Source organism: Drosophila busckii, chromosome 4, assembly GCF_011750605.1.
Source record: "Drosophila busckii strain San Diego stock center, stock number 13000-0081.31 chromosome 4, ASM1175060v1, whole genome shotgun sequence".
Classification (NCBI taxonomy): Eukaryota; Metazoa; Arthropoda; class Insecta; order Diptera; family Drosophilidae; genus Drosophila; species Drosophila busckii.
In genome coordinates, this window is record NC_046609.1 from 651,819 (window position 1) to 668,545 (window position 16,727).

The 16,727-nt window shown below is 31.9% G+C and overlaps 1 protein-coding gene and 1 pseudogene across 5 annotated transcripts in view; one reads left to right on the top strand and one right to left on the bottom strand.

The window, feature by feature from the left end:
* LOC108607324 overlaps window positions 1-293 on the top strand; it is a 4,678-nt pseudogene extending 4,385 nt beyond the window's left edge.
* An 846-nt stretch (window positions 294-1,139) lies between these two features.
* LOC108607362 (protein unc-13 homolog B) overlaps window positions 1,140-16,727 on the bottom strand; it is a 28,820-nt gene continuing 13,232 nt past the window's right edge. Inside the window, exons 2-22 of one of the 5 annotated variants that reach the window (XM_017998069.1) lie at window positions 16,462-16,593; window positions 16,201-16,209; window positions 14,838-14,912; window positions 14,565-14,784; window positions 14,385-14,505; window positions 13,360-13,466; window positions 9,205-9,346; window positions 7,905-8,229; window positions 7,557-7,829; window positions 7,334-7,492; window positions 6,987-7,112; window positions 6,734-6,901; window positions 6,372-6,653; window positions 5,990-6,211; window positions 5,703-5,869; window positions 2,598-2,889; window positions 2,143-2,500; window positions 1,936-2,034; window positions 1,691-1,853; window positions 1,495-1,621; window positions 1,140-1,438 (exon numbers count right to left, since the gene is read on the bottom strand). In XM_017998069.1, the coding sequence (XP_017853558.1) occupies window positions 1,277-1,438; window positions 1,495-1,621; window positions 1,691-1,853; window positions 1,936-2,034; window positions 2,143-2,500; window positions 2,598-2,889; window positions 5,703-5,869; window positions 5,990-6,211; window positions 6,372-6,653; window positions 6,734-6,901; window positions 6,987-7,112; window positions 7,334-7,492; window positions 7,557-7,829; window positions 7,905-8,229; window positions 9,205-9,346; window positions 13,360-13,466; window positions 14,385-14,505; window positions 14,565-14,784; window positions 14,838-14,912; window positions 16,201-16,209; window positions 16,462-16,593 (3,729 nt within the window). In that variant the 3' untranslated portion in view covers window positions 1,140-1,276. Of the gene's footprint in view, window positions 1,439-1,494; window positions 1,622-1,690; window positions 1,854-1,935; window positions 2,035-2,142; window positions 2,501-2,597; window positions 2,890-5,702; window positions 5,870-5,989; window positions 6,212-6,371; window positions 6,654-6,733; window positions 6,902-6,986; window positions 7,113-7,333; window positions 7,493-7,556; window positions 7,830-7,904; window positions 8,230-9,204; window positions 9,347-13,359; window positions 13,467-14,046; window positions 14,154-14,384; window positions 14,506-14,564; window positions 14,785-14,837; window positions 14,913-16,200; window positions 16,210-16,461; window positions 16,594-16,727 lie in introns of those variants that run through there. The other 4 variants (XM_017998071.1, XM_017998072.1, XM_017998073.2 and 1 more) reach the window with 4 other exon arrangements.

The window sequence follows — 16,727 nt, forward strand, 5'->3', positions numbered from 1 at the left end:
GTCTCCCAAATCTTAAATTTTGCGAACGCTTAACTGAATACGAGGGGTATTCACCCTCTTATTCTAGTAGAAATACAGTAATTGATGTCCCATCCTTAATTAACTGTCAGATTATGTTAGGCGTCATGTTGTCAAATAGTAAAATTAATTCACCAATTTGTTGAGTCAAATATTACGAACACCATAATCTTTTGCCGAACAACTATTCCTTGTACGCAGCCATCCATGTACTCTTCGAGTATTGTGAAGTCTACTGCGTTTTCCATGCAGAGGCCTCAGCTTTGACCATTTAAAACTCTTTTCTATATTATTAAACTAATCATAACTAAGAGTAACAAGAATCAAAAGATCTTGTGTCGTAGTAAATGGTTTAATTTTAACTCTTTTCAAAAACTTTTAATTCTTTTTTAATACATTTACATTTATTGTAAATCGTTTCTATCGATTGGTCATAGTCATAGACATCTAAATCTAAATCCAAAATTTAATAAATTTTCCCATTCATAGTGTAATACAGCAGACCTGAAATAATCGTTTACAAATAGCAAATTTTAAATAAAATTATTTATGTTATGTATATGTAACATCATAGATCGCAGTGCTTTGATCAGAAATGATTGTAGTTGAATAATAGTAGGACAAATACATATATTCAAAACACTGTAATACGTTTAACTTTCGGTAATAAGTTGATTTTATTAATTCAATAAAAAAAAATAAATTTATTAACTAATAATGATTAGGAATTATATATTTAACATATATTTTAATAAATAGAAAATTAAATTTATGCAGGTACTTATTTACATACATAAAAAGTAATGTCCTTATAGCATTGTATATTCTTTTTGAAATGTACAGATGACATGGTGTTTTATTTTTGGTTCTTTTTTTAACACATATTTAAGCGTTTATGTACGTCAATTTGAAGTTCTAGTGTACGTCCATGTTCATACAGAGTAAATGTGTGTTTTTTTTATTGTAATTAGTATAATGGCGGAATACGAAATCTTTAATTACTTATGTCTTACACCAATGGCACTTACTTCATAAATTAGAATCTCAAATAATACCATTCTACAAAAAGTACTTGCTTTTGTTTTTTTTGTATATGAATATTTGTTTATTTTGTGTGTGTGTGTGTGTTTTTTTTTTTTAAATACAAGGACGTTGACACTCCGCAGAGTGTTCAACAGGCCCTTGCGAAATCAGGGCTGACCCTTGTTTTATCTCTCTTATCTGTGTGTGTGTGTGCATGTGTCTGTGGGGGGAACTTTTAAGTTCCCATTGTGGGCTCTTGACGTATTTCTGATTTGAGCTTTACGAACTCTTTAGCTACTTCATCATTATTACGTTGGGATAGTATTCTTAAGATCGTCCAGCCAGTTTCATCCATTTCAATTCGACGCTGCAGAGGTAACCAACATGCGACAGACCCCTATCAAAAAATTGTTTTTAGATGTAAGCATGTCTCGAGCTGGTAGAATTGGTTACCTTTTCAGATATATCTTTTAGAGGTATAACTGCCACACCCACAAGACGATCATCACGAGCAAAGCAATAATCCTTGACACAAATGTGAAGCTCGAAAAAATCTAGTTGCTCCTCATTCCCAATAACGCTAGATTTGAACATTTTTGTAGTGTACGTTATCATTATTAATAAGATAAGTTAACGTTTTATTACTTACAAACTAAAGGACTCGTTATACTTTGGGGACCAGTTATTGGACTTGGATTTTGTTGCAAATTTTCTTTTCTTATCCTGTAGGTGGGGTCCAATCAAATTAATCTCCACAAACGGCCGAAACATTCCAGACGGTATTTGCCACTTAAGATCATTGGCTGCAACAACTACAATAAAAAAATATTGATGATAATAGACGTTCAATTTGCCCGAGGTTTTATTAGAAGTAGCATCAATGCTTTGCCATACCTTTCACATTTACTTTGTGTTCTCCTGTGCCAGGATGCGAGAATAAATCAATTTGAACTGAGATCTCTCCCACACTTTCTTCGGCGTTTTCAGGATCAACTTAGAAGCCACAATTACAATTGTAATATTAAGTTATTAAATTATTAATAAATTAAGTAATGTATCAGAATAATAATTTTTCAGAAATAATACAACAATATTGTTTACCTTCGTGAACTTGACTGGAAATAAATGTTTTAATCAGAGTGTCTGTCATTTGGGTGTACAAACTTAGTGCATAACGCAAACTCTGAAGCTCAGCGGATTTTTCCAGAAAGGTTTTTTTTAGTCCGTTGCCACCAGCGTGAAAGTATTGCTTTATTGTATCTAAGGCAACATCAAGAACGGCACATTGTTTTGGGGACAGATTCTTTTCGACCTCCTTCGATATATCCATAACACCGCTAAGTGCACTTTTCACATCCTGCTTACCCGCCATATGTGATTTAAACAATCGACCCATGTCTTCAATTTTTGCATTTGATGCTAAATTTTTTGCATTATCAGTAAGATGCTTGAACATCATCTTATAGGAATTTGTATTTAAATTATAGAAATTGTTTCATAAAAAAAATAGAGAAATTAGTGCTTAAAATGAAAAATAAGACATTTAGCTAGCTTACAGTTTTATCCGTCATTGGTGGTAACACGATAGTCTTTTCCAAAATACGCATCACTATTTTCCAAAGCTCTTTCAGCAGTCTTTTTAATACTGTTTTTTCACACGACTGGGCGTATAAAGTTAGAGATCCATCGAGTAGATCCATCAATGGCCTCAGCACATCGTCAGCTTCTACAGCAACTGCATTACGTTGAATAGCCTGATTACCGACCGTTAAGTTACCACTGCCTCCCTTGATTGAAAGCAGCATGTCACCAAGCTCTCGAACCGATTGAGTAATTCGTGGCTCCAGACTAGATTGTAGATTAAAATAATGTAATAATTATTATAAAGTGACGCAGACCAAAATCCGACGGTTAATTAAGCAAGGGGAGAATAATTATAAAAAGTCGACTAGAATAAGAGCAACCCAGGAAACCTGAAACCGAGGATACTGTTGACACAAAATCAGTTTTGGCTAGATTTTCATAGCAATTGAACGGTTTCGTATTTAAATTATGGGTTTTAGTGTGATACAATTAACTTTTTATGCAAATCATGATGCAACCAGTGGTTCAAAAAGCATTATGGTCAACAAGCTGGGATAGTAAATTTAAAAAAGGTCGTAAAAGCAGCGCGTAACCTAAAGTTATAAACTTGAGTTCTTGAATATACAAAACTGATATTAACAATCTCTTATAAGCACAAGCGCATATATGTTTACTCTACTACACGTTTACTCTTTAAGTTGTGTCGATTCGATAATAAACACAGAATTTATTAAAGTAACAATATCTGATGAAAAGGTGGGCTGCAACACGAATGTTAGTACTTGGTGATTAAGCTTTAAATTTGTGAAAGTTTTGTTGTGTTGTCTGATGTTTATGTTTTGGGTTCAACTCATATTCAAGCCGAACGATCCAATTTAAATTTTAAACAAGTTTGTTTAAAGATTTAAATAAATACAAGTGTACTTCGGGCAAGATTGAGTCTTTAATTTCCTCTATAAAAAATATATTAAGGAGTAACACCACTCCAGACCATGTTTTTGAAGCGCTTTTTCGAGATTTTTTTTAGACCAGAAGGAATTGGAGTGAATGAAAATTTTATGTTGTTTATCATTTATTCACAAAAAAAATTAACAAAATAAAAAAAAAATGGCGGCGATATGGCGTTTACACTGAGACGTGTTTTGCTGGAAGGCCTCCGCGGTACGCAGCACAACTGGAGTAAATTTGGACTTACGGAAGAAAAAAATATAAGTTGTATAGATAAGTAAAGCTAGAGAATGTCGTACGGATTCAAAATATGTCGTACGGGAAAAAATATTCAGTTTTGTAATTTTGGCGAATTTTTTAAGCAAAAAGTCAAAATTTGGGTCAAAATTAGGGTAGTTTTTCGTGAATTGAAAATCAACCAATTAAGTTCTCAAAAAATTCTCTCCGTATTTACTTTCTTAACATGTGGTCAACATTTTAAACGTTTTCGTTGTTCGAGTTATGCTGCGTGCCAATTTCAAAAACAGTGTTTCGAGTAAATCGCGTTTAAAGTTTGGCTGGCCTGACGCTCCCTCACTAAAATCGTAATAAAGGTCAACGAAAACTTTTTTCGCCCAAATTTTTTTTTACCGTATTCTAAGATAGTTAAACTATTTTTAAGAAAGAAATATTTTTTTGATATTTTGAAAATCCTGTAGTGGTGTTACCCCTTAATATACCCCTTAAAATATATGTATTCTTGATCAGCAAGACAAACTGAGTCGGTATTTTTTTTTATTTCCCCACCTCTCCCCTCTCCACCTCTCCCCTCGAAAAAAAATTACACCCACAATATTAAGCAATTAAAAAATATTTAAAAATCTGAAATAAATCACAAATACGCTTCGTCGTGTAACTTAGGAATTATTTACATTTCAATTTTCATTATAGACAGCGGGGTGCGCATGCTGACGTCGCTGGCGCCGCAGGCGGCGGCGTCGCTCCTGACGCCTCAGAGAAAACGAGCTGTGACGCGTTGACTGTTTGCGAGTATGTGTTTGTGAGTGCATGCGTGTGTTTGCTTCGATGCTTTAGTCAAAGTGTATATAAAAGTTGGTAGCGCCCAACTTTAATTTATTCTCTTGTTTATTTTTTATTTACTCCCCGTCCTTAGCATTAAATGTCGAAAATTTCATAACGATCTGATAACTTTGGAAGTTCCTAAGTTGTCCGATCGTTATGAAATTTTCGTCATCCTAATAGGAGCTGTGAACGCGTTAGCTGTTATGTGCGTATGTGTTTGTGAGTGTGTGAGTGTGTTTGCTGCGATGCCCTAGTGTATATAAGAGTTGCATGCGCCCTTAATGCGTCCTTTTGCTTTAATTAAATATTAAAATATTTTTTTTTTTTAATAAGTTTATACAAAATTTAGCTCGAGTGCGACAAAATTAAGAGCCATATGTTTGCATACTCCAACTCAAGTTAATAACTTGAAAGCTATATATGCCAACAAAGACTTTGCTACGTAAAATATTAAAATATACATTTTCTTTATTCTTAAAATTCATTATTTTTTAAATTTCACATATATTTCTTAGCGTTGTGTTCCACACGAATCCGCAGAATAATTTTTCGCGGAAATTTCGTTGCACCTTTTACAGTCTTATTGCCGAAATGTATTACATACAAGAACGCATTAAATTCAGGAGAAACCAAATTTTACATATATAGCAGCAAACACACACAAATCATAAATAAATGCGAATATAACGCGCGGCACAGCTGTCTGCATAAGAATTTGAAATGTGAATAACTCTGAAATTATTTATCGGCATTGGTGTGATTTATTTGAAAATTTTTCGTTCAATATTGCAGAAGAAAAATCGAAAAAAAAGATAATTTTAGTTTTTCGTGCTCACAGGTTGCTTAGCCACACGTTAATAGCAACTTAAAATGATAAACTGACGGCACTTTTGGCGCAAGGGATGGATCTTGGGTTGATGTATACTTTCATGTTTTTAATTAAACTAAGAAGAATATATTTAATCTAAGGCAAGGACGTAGAAAGCCATATTACAAATAAATAAAAAATTAATAGTAGTGAATAACAATAATACTTAAGAATACATTATAAAGTATCATAGTCTTACCTTATCGCAAACTGTGTGGCTAAATCGTCGAGTGCTGAATTCAGATTTTGTTGAAGTTCTTTAAGGATATTAGCGGCATCCTCCTCTAATTTGTCACCCCCCATTGACTCAAACATTTTTTCTAATTGCACTCTTAACTGTTGTATGTTATTCATTAATATACAGGCCTAGATCCAAATGTAAACAATGTATAAAGCGTAGCAAATATACAAACGGAATAATTATGAAATTGCATTTTTTTCGTTTGAAAGTCAGTGAGTAACAATAAATGTATTATTCGTACTTACAATTCTTTCATCTCTTAAATGCTCCGGAAACTCCATTTTCACAATATCAGCATAGGATATAAGCACTTTTACGATTGTTTTAGCAAAACGCCTCATGTAACGCTTCCAAATTTCTGGATCTGGACATTCGAGCTTGCTAACAACATCGAAACATTGCGTTAATTGCGTGAAAACGTCGACAACCGAATTTGAGAACAGAGCATGCTCACTGCTCTTTTGGAACTGATTTGGATTTAAATTTAGATAGAATGAAAATGGAATTAAGTGAGTCACAAGAGACAAATACTTCTGAAAAATCACTCAAGTATATATAGTAGTTATTATTTGCAATATATTAACATAACAAAACATATTAAGCGTTTGCACTAAGCTATTTACTTACGCCGTCCTTTTTATCTCGATTAAATGCACCATGAAGATATTCCAAAGACACATCATCGTTTTCATTAAGCCATTGCATAACAAATGGTTCGAACCAAGCGGGATACTCTGGAACAGCTCCTTTATATGGAGGAACCTCCTTAACATAGTTGCTGTACAGCCACTTTACACGGAAGTGTAAGTTCATATAGGCTGACGATTTGCAAAGTCTATGCTGTTCGTGCTCCTCAAGAGCATACTTCATGTCAACGGCAAAAAGACTCCACATAGTAGCAGCCGATAGCTTTATAAATAATACAGGATACAAATTGTATTTATTATTATATTTATATTCATTGTTGACACAACAAATAATTTACTTACTTGTCCAATATTTAGCTCTTGCGGAAATTGATTGAGCACTGTACCATAACTATTTTTGTCCTCGTCGATTACAGACACAATCAAAGCTATGAGCTTATGCCAAAAGTCTACACTATCTAGCTTTGGGCCATGGTCATCAGAATCACGTTTTGCCTCGTTTGGATCCACCTAAAGGGAGGTTTACCTTGTTTTTATTTTCTTTGCTTTCAGATTCATTTTGCTTTTGAAGAAACGGGTAAAAAAGCTTGTTTACCTGAAACTCCCTGTTATATAATTCGTAGCAGTTCTCGAAAAGGAATTGATAGGTGGATCTAAGACAGGCCTTTACGCAATCCTTGACAACAGTACTCGCTCTTGGTGGACTAGAGAGCTCCTGAACCTGTACAACCAACGTTTTTAATTTGTTATTGGATTTTCGAATTATCTTTGCTCTCTCATTTAATAGTAAATAGTAAAAATATTGTAGTTTAAAAAAAAAATGAAAAATCTTTATAGAATTAGATTAGGTAACTCTAGGCCGCTTTGCAGCGTCATATATGTGTAAGACAATCAATCTATATGTTTGTGCCTAGTCAAAATGTGTAATGATTGATATATTACCTTCATACGGAAGAACGTAATACTGGTCAAAAGGTCGACTGTTGATTTTAGATCCATTAGTTTCTCTTGACTGGAGGCAGGAAAATTATTTCTGTACATTGATAGATCAATCCTAAGTGAGTTATGAAGTTGGTCCAATAGCTTAACAAACTTCTCCTTCTAAAAAATAAGAACAAAGCAGATTAACAAAAATAATTTTTTACAGAAATCATATGAAACTTACTCCAAAATTACTTGCTGCAAATCGATCGCTTGCGGAAACGGCTGAGGAGGCAGTCGTATGGGCATAGTAAGCATTTATATTTGCCAATAGCGTGCTCATCACGGCTGGTACTCCAGGACACAAATACTTGGCGGAAAGGCAATGAAAGTGGGTCATTGCCTGGTAAATATTTTCGATTCCATAGCGCATGGAAAATTCGTCAACGATTTCCTCAGGGATTTCATCAAAATATAGTTTCCATGCATCGTCGCCTTTCTGTATGGGCAACTTGACCTGTATTATATTAAGTACAAGATCGAGTCCTGCTTTAAGTCAATGCACATGCAAACAAAATTAACTTATACGCACCATTCCGCTGTTTTCTTCACATAAATAGTGAAAAAGATTCTCGTGTAGACACGTATACTGTACATGGTAAGGAGCAACTTTTTCCTCACCCTTTATTTCAACAGATATGTGTAGTCGAATAGCACCAGATACGGCCGACTTATCTGTACGTTTCTCTAAGTTATACCATACATCCATTTCACCTGACAGTGTGCGCACCTCAATTATGGTCTGTCCAAGGAAATCGTCTGATTCACGCGTTAGCTTTTGTCTCAACTTTGACTTGAGATCATTATCTTCATCCCATACGCGAACTTTGATGCGGTCTGATGAATTGTGACACTCGCTGCACAAGTCATTAACAATTTTTGATTATTACATATTTACATATACTTATAGCAAATATATATATACATATATTATATAAGCAAATAATAAATGAATCACTTTTGAGTTATGTCACAATTGCATTAGCTATGATACTATCATAGCTTCACCGTTCGCACAGACTTTTTCATAATGTATTGTAATATATATTCTTCTACATTTTGGCTTCAGCCAGATAAAGAATTATATATCCAAATATATTTTGCAATCAAAAATGGAATATTTTATAATCTTTAGATCTTATCTCTTCAGTTTTAAAATATACATATACACACATATGCAGTACTAATAATAAAAATGTTCATTTGTATACATTATAGAATGTGTTTGTTGATGTGCATCAGAGAAAAGACAAATAATAAAGGATAAATAGTGAAAAGTCCCATTAACATACATACATATGTATATGTATGTAGGTATTTTGTCTTAGGCATTCGAGTAGCAAAAATAAAAGTTCAGACAGAGACTGTATACTTACGTGTTCGTTCTAAAAATATATTATTCTTTTAAGGGTGTTTTTAAAACTTATAATACTGATTTAGCAGACTGTGCAATTAATGGTTTTAAAATGTTGTATATTTTTATAAAAACGAGCTGAAAGAGCATAATAACTTTTAAGAAGGGCAAATGTATTGATTTCGAGCTTGATAGTGCAGAGGAAAACGCAAAGGTTCAGATGGTGTATGTATATACATTTATTCTGGAAGTACCGACAGAAAGATACAGATAACAAGAGAGAAGTCAGTGATAGATAGTAAGGAGAGGCAACAAATACAAAAGTGAAGCGAATTCGAGTTATTCGTGAAAGGAGTGTATAGTACATACGACCTCATAATCATACTCATTGTAATAGAGTTAAAGCACATACGCATATAGAGAAACATACAAAAAGAAAAATCCAAATAGATAAAAATTTGAAAATAATAATACTCACAAGTGAAACTTCTCGTTCCACACAGGGTTGAGTTCCTGAGGCATTGTGCGGGTTCGTTTTTTCACCTTGCTAACTTGCACCGTCACATAGGGATCACTCGTACCGCTTTTATCCTTCGCTATCAGGCCTTGAGCACAAATCACTGTACATTGTTCATCGGTTAAATTTTTTTTATTGCATTTTAGTTTGGTCATCATTCGTTTCAACGCCAAAGTTGCCTCCCCCATGTGGCAGGGAAGTGATCAGATTATGTTGACCAAAAATTATTAGATTAAAGAGTAGCACAAGAAACAAAATTTCGAGTAAAATAAAGGGGCATTCGTAGGTATCCATTTATATAATACATTTTTTTTTAGATGTTTGGTGATTGTTGTGGAGTTTGAAACGAAGAGAACCGACCGAGATGCGTTCAAACATTTAAGCATATATATATGTATATATATGTAATATAAAATATATAGTATAGTATATAGTATACATATATATGCATATATAATTCCATTCCAATTGTATTCAATTCGATTAATTGTTGTTCAGTTTTGATATTCAAGGGAGAAAGAAGAAGAGAAAAAACGGAAGTTTTGTGTTAATTTTTTTTCAGTAGTGTTTTTTTTAAGTTCACAATTGAGTTTATGTCCATACCATTAATTACTGGTATAATATAAGCATGCATATATGCACATACATATGTGAGTACCTTTTTACGTACATAATATATTCTTTGGTATGCACTATATTTATTATGTTTACTCATTTTGTAGATAAAGATATGCGGATATATGTACATACTAGATATATAGATTCAGACATATGTATGGATGTGTTTACACATACTTCAAAACAAAATAGATATACAATTAAACACAACTTGCAACGACACAAATACTGTGAGGACATTATAAGTATGTATTATGTTTCAAAATAATAGTAGTTTACGCAACTAACGCAGTTTTAATTTAAAAATCTTAAGAAACTAGCTCAGGCTTAGTGTTTGCCCTATAATTAGAGGTCTGCTAGAAGCACTAGTACTTCGAATGAATTGAGTGAAATAGTATTAGAATTGAAAATGACTAGAAGACATAGAACATAAGATGATACCATCTAAAACAGAAACCGTAAGAAATTTAGCGACATCTTTCAAAACCTTTTCCATAAGACTTGCTTATTTTATAATCTATGCTTTTATTCACTCAATCCAAGAATATTAGGTCTCATAATCTGAGTGCCGTCATGCAGATCTCTAAACGCTAGTTTAGTACAAATTGAATAAGAAACTAAAAACTGTATATGTGTACACTGCTCGTGTAGGTTTTTAAGAAATCAAAACACTTGTGAAATTATTCAACAAGTTGTATGTACATAACCACACATACAAAAAAAAAAAAAAAAAACTGTTAGCAAACATTTGAAGAGTGATTGAAACAATTTTAAGAGCATTTGCCTTGTGCTTTACAAAACTGGTGAAGTCTATATATGTATGGGTGTTAGGATTTGACATTACAAATTTATGGTTGTTATAACTGAAAAACAAAAATCCTATCAAATCGACAGCACTGTTTTACAGTTTAAGACTTGCGAAAATGTCTCGCTTATGTTGGAAACTGTATTGTAGAAAAAAGCAAGAACTTTTACCAACACAGAGAGGGAGCTTAAAATAATTATAAGTTCCAGGTAATGTTTGTATACATTTAAGAAAAAAGGAAAAACACTATAAAGTTCACAACACTATTGTAGGTCAGCTTAGAACTTGCAGAAATCTTTTGCTTATAATAGGAAACTTTGTTGAAAAGAGCAACAACTTCTACCATCACCGACAAAACAATTATAAGTTCCTGGTAATGTTTGTTGTATACATTATAACTTTCTGATGCTTCAGCAAAAAAAACTTTGTGATGTTCCAGATAACGCTAAGGAAAATAAGTTAGTGGTGAAAATAAAAAAATAAATTTCAAATGTTTTTTTATGATAGGTTTAAAAGTATTTTGATGAGTTTTTGTAAAGTGATTTTTTTTCTTTTCTAATAATTAACCTGTGGTGCATCGCATTTTGTAAAATAGTCGCTTTAAATTTCCCTGAAAGGGAAAACTTAAGCAATCAATTTTCTCCGACCCTTTAGTTAACACACATAAAATATATTCGAATGAACAGGTGTTTTTCTTTTTATGCAGATCTCGATAAATATTACAGAAAATCTGTAATTAAATGAAGGAGTTTTGTATGACACCAATACTCGTACGTAACTATGTAAGAAACATCTGAAAAGGATGCATAAAAACTATTTAAAAAAAAGTGTTTTCCTTCTGCATATGACCATATGCGTGTAGGAATAAGAATATATATTTGGTTAGTAGAACGTATCGTGTACTGATAGAAAAAACATTCGAAAATAAAGCATATATTGTTTTATATAAATATATAAATAAATATTTTTTAGATTTTTAGAGATTTCTTATGTAATAATTGATAAATACTGACAAATACTTGTCCTTGAAAGCTGCATAGCTCGTACAAGTATTCCTCTCTAGTACCCCTTTCAAAAAAGACTATCGAACACGTGCAATGCAATGCATTTTTTGACGCGCCGACACCAATGCTTGTAGAAACAGGTGAAGTTGCGTCGTTCGAGTTGTTAGTTGTTAGACACTTAACATATAAAACTTTCAGTTAGTCGCCAAAAATGTTTTATAAATAGTAAAGCTGTAAAAAGCAGTAAACTTTTATATTGCTGGAAATTAAGAGACCTCCAGAGAAAGCATATCTGTCCATGATCGTTTAGTCAGAAAATCTATGTTTTTATTGTATTGTTTGTAGTATGTCTAATAAAGTTTCAAATGTACATACACCAATAAAAAAAATTACTGTTATCTGAAAGTTTTCAAATTTCTCACAATGCAGAGAAACTTTAATTAGGCAAACTACGACTTATCGCATAAACAAAGTAAAACACCGACTGTGTCGATCCTACCATCGATGATATCTGCGTGGGTATTGTTTTAATTTTCTTTGTGCGTATGTGTTTAAACAAAACCGTGCTCATATTCTGCAAATACAAACTCGGTGCGAGAAAACATTTAAAAATGAGTAAGAGCATTAAAATATATCGCAGCAAAGGACGTTAGTATGACGCGTCATCTAGTGCACCCAGCTGTCTATATTAAAATATTTAAATGTAAATAACACCTAAGCTATTTATCAGATCGGCATCGGTCGAGAGCTTTTTTAATTTTTTTGATTTATTTTTTTGTTAAATATTGTGGACATGGCTGTATCGACTCAGTTTGTATTGCTGATCAAGAATATAATTTATTTAATTTATGAGGTCTGCCACGCCGCATTCTCCCTGTTACATATGTATTTACATTTGCACAATTTCATAATACCCTTTTCTATTTTTTATTAAAAATGGCAAATGCAGCGAACTATGCATTTTTTTTGTATATAAATACACGCTTTAGATATAATATACATATGCATAGTTAAACTAGCACATTCGTGTTTAAATCTTCGGAATGATTTTTTATCAGTGTGCAAATATTTACAAAAATAATATTAAATAAAATTAAATTATATGTAAATATTTACAGTCATTTCAAGATAAGATTATTTTTTACAAGTTTACACTGAAACAAATTGCAGTCTCAATTTACGTTGATTTTTAATAAAATACATACATATTAATTTATACTGTTGTGCGATTGTTCAACGAAGTTAAAATTATAACATTTTTAAATGTTTACGTATACGTACACAATAAATAATTATGTATGGGCACTAAGCATATATGCTTAGTGGTATGGGCTAATCCAAAAACTGAATTAAAGAAAAATTTCTTTTTTTTTTTGTAATGTATAGGAAACATTTTTTTTTGACTTGTAAATATTTACACATGTGTACCTAAAACGAAAGCTGCTAAGTTTCTATGGAAGTATAATAATCTGAAGGTTCCCCAATGGTCTAATTGAATATGTAATTAGAAGTTATTCAATGAAATTTTGAATAATTGAGGTAATAGGATTATTAGATTAAGGTTATGCATTAGGTAATTATCTATGTGTTTGTACTGTATTTGTATTTGCAAATAAGTTGAAACAAAAAAAAATATAAATAAACTCAAGATGGTATTTAAATAACAATCAACCACATTTGACAGTGTACCTGTAATTGTTAGTTTGCATGACCATTTAGATGTTCCCTCAACAGTTGCGTGCTCAGCCTGTTCTAAAGAATCTATGTGTGTATCTGGATCCACACCGAATGTCATCCTTGAATTGAATTGAATTGAATTTCAGTTAAGTATGTACGAAAAGAGCTATGATGAATATGCTGTGTATTGGAGCCACTTCAATAATTTAAGATTAATAATGAGGTGCCATGAATATGAAGGCTGGGTCAGTGTCAACACTTTTTATCGCTTAAAGAAAATATGTATATTAAGTTACACGGAGCATACTATCTTCAATAGAATATAGTAAAGGGTCGAAGTATCCAGTCGTTTGAAGCGAACTCTAAAAACTAATTAAAAATACCAGTAATATCGCATATGTAACTTAGCACACTCTGAATTAGGCCTTAAGTTTAGTTAGTTTTGTGCAAAACAAATAAAAATATCAGATTATAGTTTTTTTTTTTTTATATAAATTTGTTTGAGTGTATTTTTATGTGCGTGTATGTACAAACATTCATACATGCATACATACACATCGAGTTTATTAAATCATTAAATTCATACACACACAATAATATTGATATACATAAACGCAATAAACCCAGTATTTTTTAAGCGTACACATACATAGTACATACACGTAAAGTACATACATATGCATAGATAGATTTTCAAACCTGTAATTGCTATTTTCGCCGACCATTTGCTTGTGCCATCCAGAACGCTTTGTTTTACGGCTTTCATGTGGCCTGTGTGGCTTTTTTCCTCAATGCTGAATACCGCTCTAAATTTGAACATAGGCATATTACAGACAGGTAAAGAGAGATTACGATAGTACATATGGACCTAATTTGATGTGCATATTATTTTTACTAAATGGAGAAACTGTTTAGCATACTGGATCCAGATTATGATTTTTTAATATCGAACAACGACCTATATTTTTTTGAGAATCTTTTGATTGAACACTGAAACCTGCACCAGCCAAATTGACTTAATTTGATTATTATGTTACCTGATTAATTCGAATATTTCTGGCTTCTCGCGTTCTCGTTGCTTCATGCGGTCTTTCATAGCAGTTATTATTGAGTTGGCTTTATCCTCTGCACCATGCTTTGAACTTTTTTCCGCGGCTCCTGCAATCAATATCAATTTTTCGATTTATTTTTTCCAATATTTTTGTTTTTTTCCATACTCTGCAAACAATCGGCATTTAACAAGTCCTTGCACTTCTCGTGACACTTAACTCCGCATTCCGTGCATCGAACCCCCTGACGAGCTATTCCCCACAACAATCCCTCGCATTCATAGCAATATGTCGGTGAGGTGGCCGTCCAGAGCACAAAATTATGTGGAGTTGTTGACGATATTGGATAGATAAGCGCCTGTAGCGCTTTCTTGTACACGTGCATTTTCTAAAATTCACATTTGTAATTTTGATAAAAGAAATTAATATAAGAATACTAACCAACTCTTCATCATTGAGTGTGGCTCGTGGCACAGCCGACGTCAACCCAGCGTTCCGCTTTGTGGCAGCCATTGTCTATTGTGATATTAATATAAAATAAATTAATAATATCGAATATATTTTTCATAATTTGACGTTTACGTAATTATAAACATTTTTGTCGTTGCAAAAAATTTAAACATTACAAAACACGATCAAAACTACAAAATCTACTTATACGCTTATATGTTTTAGTATAAAATAAATATATAATTAATTGACAAGCTGCTAAACTTTTCAAAAGAACATACATACATAAATATATTTTATACAAATTTTTAGAGCTAAATTTCGATTCCACCTACAGTAGTGAAATTATTACATATTTGTGGCTAAGATAGTCTATTCCAAAAAAGATTTTTAATTATAATCACTAAGCATACAACAGCATATGCTTAGTGTTATAATTTTTGCAATTGGGTAACTGTAGTTTTTGCAATATAGCTAAAAATTTTATAGGCAAAATTCGATTCTAGATTTCGATAGTAAAGGAAATAAAAAAATTAATTAATTAATTTTAAATTTAGAACTGCAACAGTATAGTCGGTTTTTTATTCTAGATTTTGAGGTTACTATTTAAAAATCAAAAAAAAATTAAGAACAGACTGTATCAATAAAATCAAAGTTAAAAAGCAAGCTAATTTTTGTTGCGTACCCAGTTTAAAAATCACAAAACAAGAATTATACATAAGAAATGTATTAATACTAAAAATTGGAGCATCTTATTAATACAACGGTGCCCTCAACGAAATACAAAATAATTATAAAATATAATTTACCCTTCCAATTAGAAGGGTAAATTATATTATTATAATTATTTTTATGCCAACTTTTTCAAGCTTTTTCAACTTATCCCCAAACACAATCATAAAAAAGTATTTAATATTTTCTTTCGGAAAAAGAAAAAAAACTATTGCAAACTTGCTAGTGATTTAAAATATTTTTAATTAATTTTTGTAGATACAGATTAATATTTGAAGTACAATTCCAATACTTTTATAAAATTAAAAATTTAAATGACTAATATAAATCAGTATATGTAAAGCGAAGTATGTGCACACACACACATCACATAGTCAAAAAAGCAAAAATGAAAACTTAAGTTTGACTGTTATGTAAATATACATTTTGTAGTGCAGGCTATAGCAAGAAACTTGTAACAAAAATACTATTGCTTGATAAGAATATAAATACTTAAAAGTGAGAACATAGAACGTGAGTATATTAAAACGTTGTTTACTTTTTCACAACTTCTAAATCTAAAGTGACGTTAATAATAAATGAAATTTTTAGATTGTGTAAGAAATCGGAAATCGTTCTATACCTTGAGCACCTTTGATCCATTAAATCATTTTTTAAGTTCGAGAGAAAACAATAAACGTTTAACATCGAGAAAAAGTGTGTACATAATTATGAATGTAGATATTTTATGTATGTATGTAGATGGATTAGAAGAAAGAGATTTACAAGTGAAGATAAATGTTATGGTAGTATTCAGTACATAAAGATATTGTGTTTTTGACTTTGGTGACATTTGTAAAATAAATACGTAATTTTTCTGATCTTGTTTAATGTCGATACTTACAAGCTCTGATACCAGGGGAATCGATTTACGTCTTGGTCGTATATCTGGCATGCTATCAATATTGCTATAAAAAGGATTGTCGCCCGGATGTCCATTGGAGCGCAAGCCGACATCTCCAGTACCAGTGCCATTCTATAATGAAATAAGGAAAAAGAATAAAATTTTTTGGATAAGCTCTTTTTCAGTAAATAATCTCTCTGCCCATAAGTCATTAAGACTATTAAAATAGATATAATTTTAAAATAAAAGAACTAATTTAAGTCAAG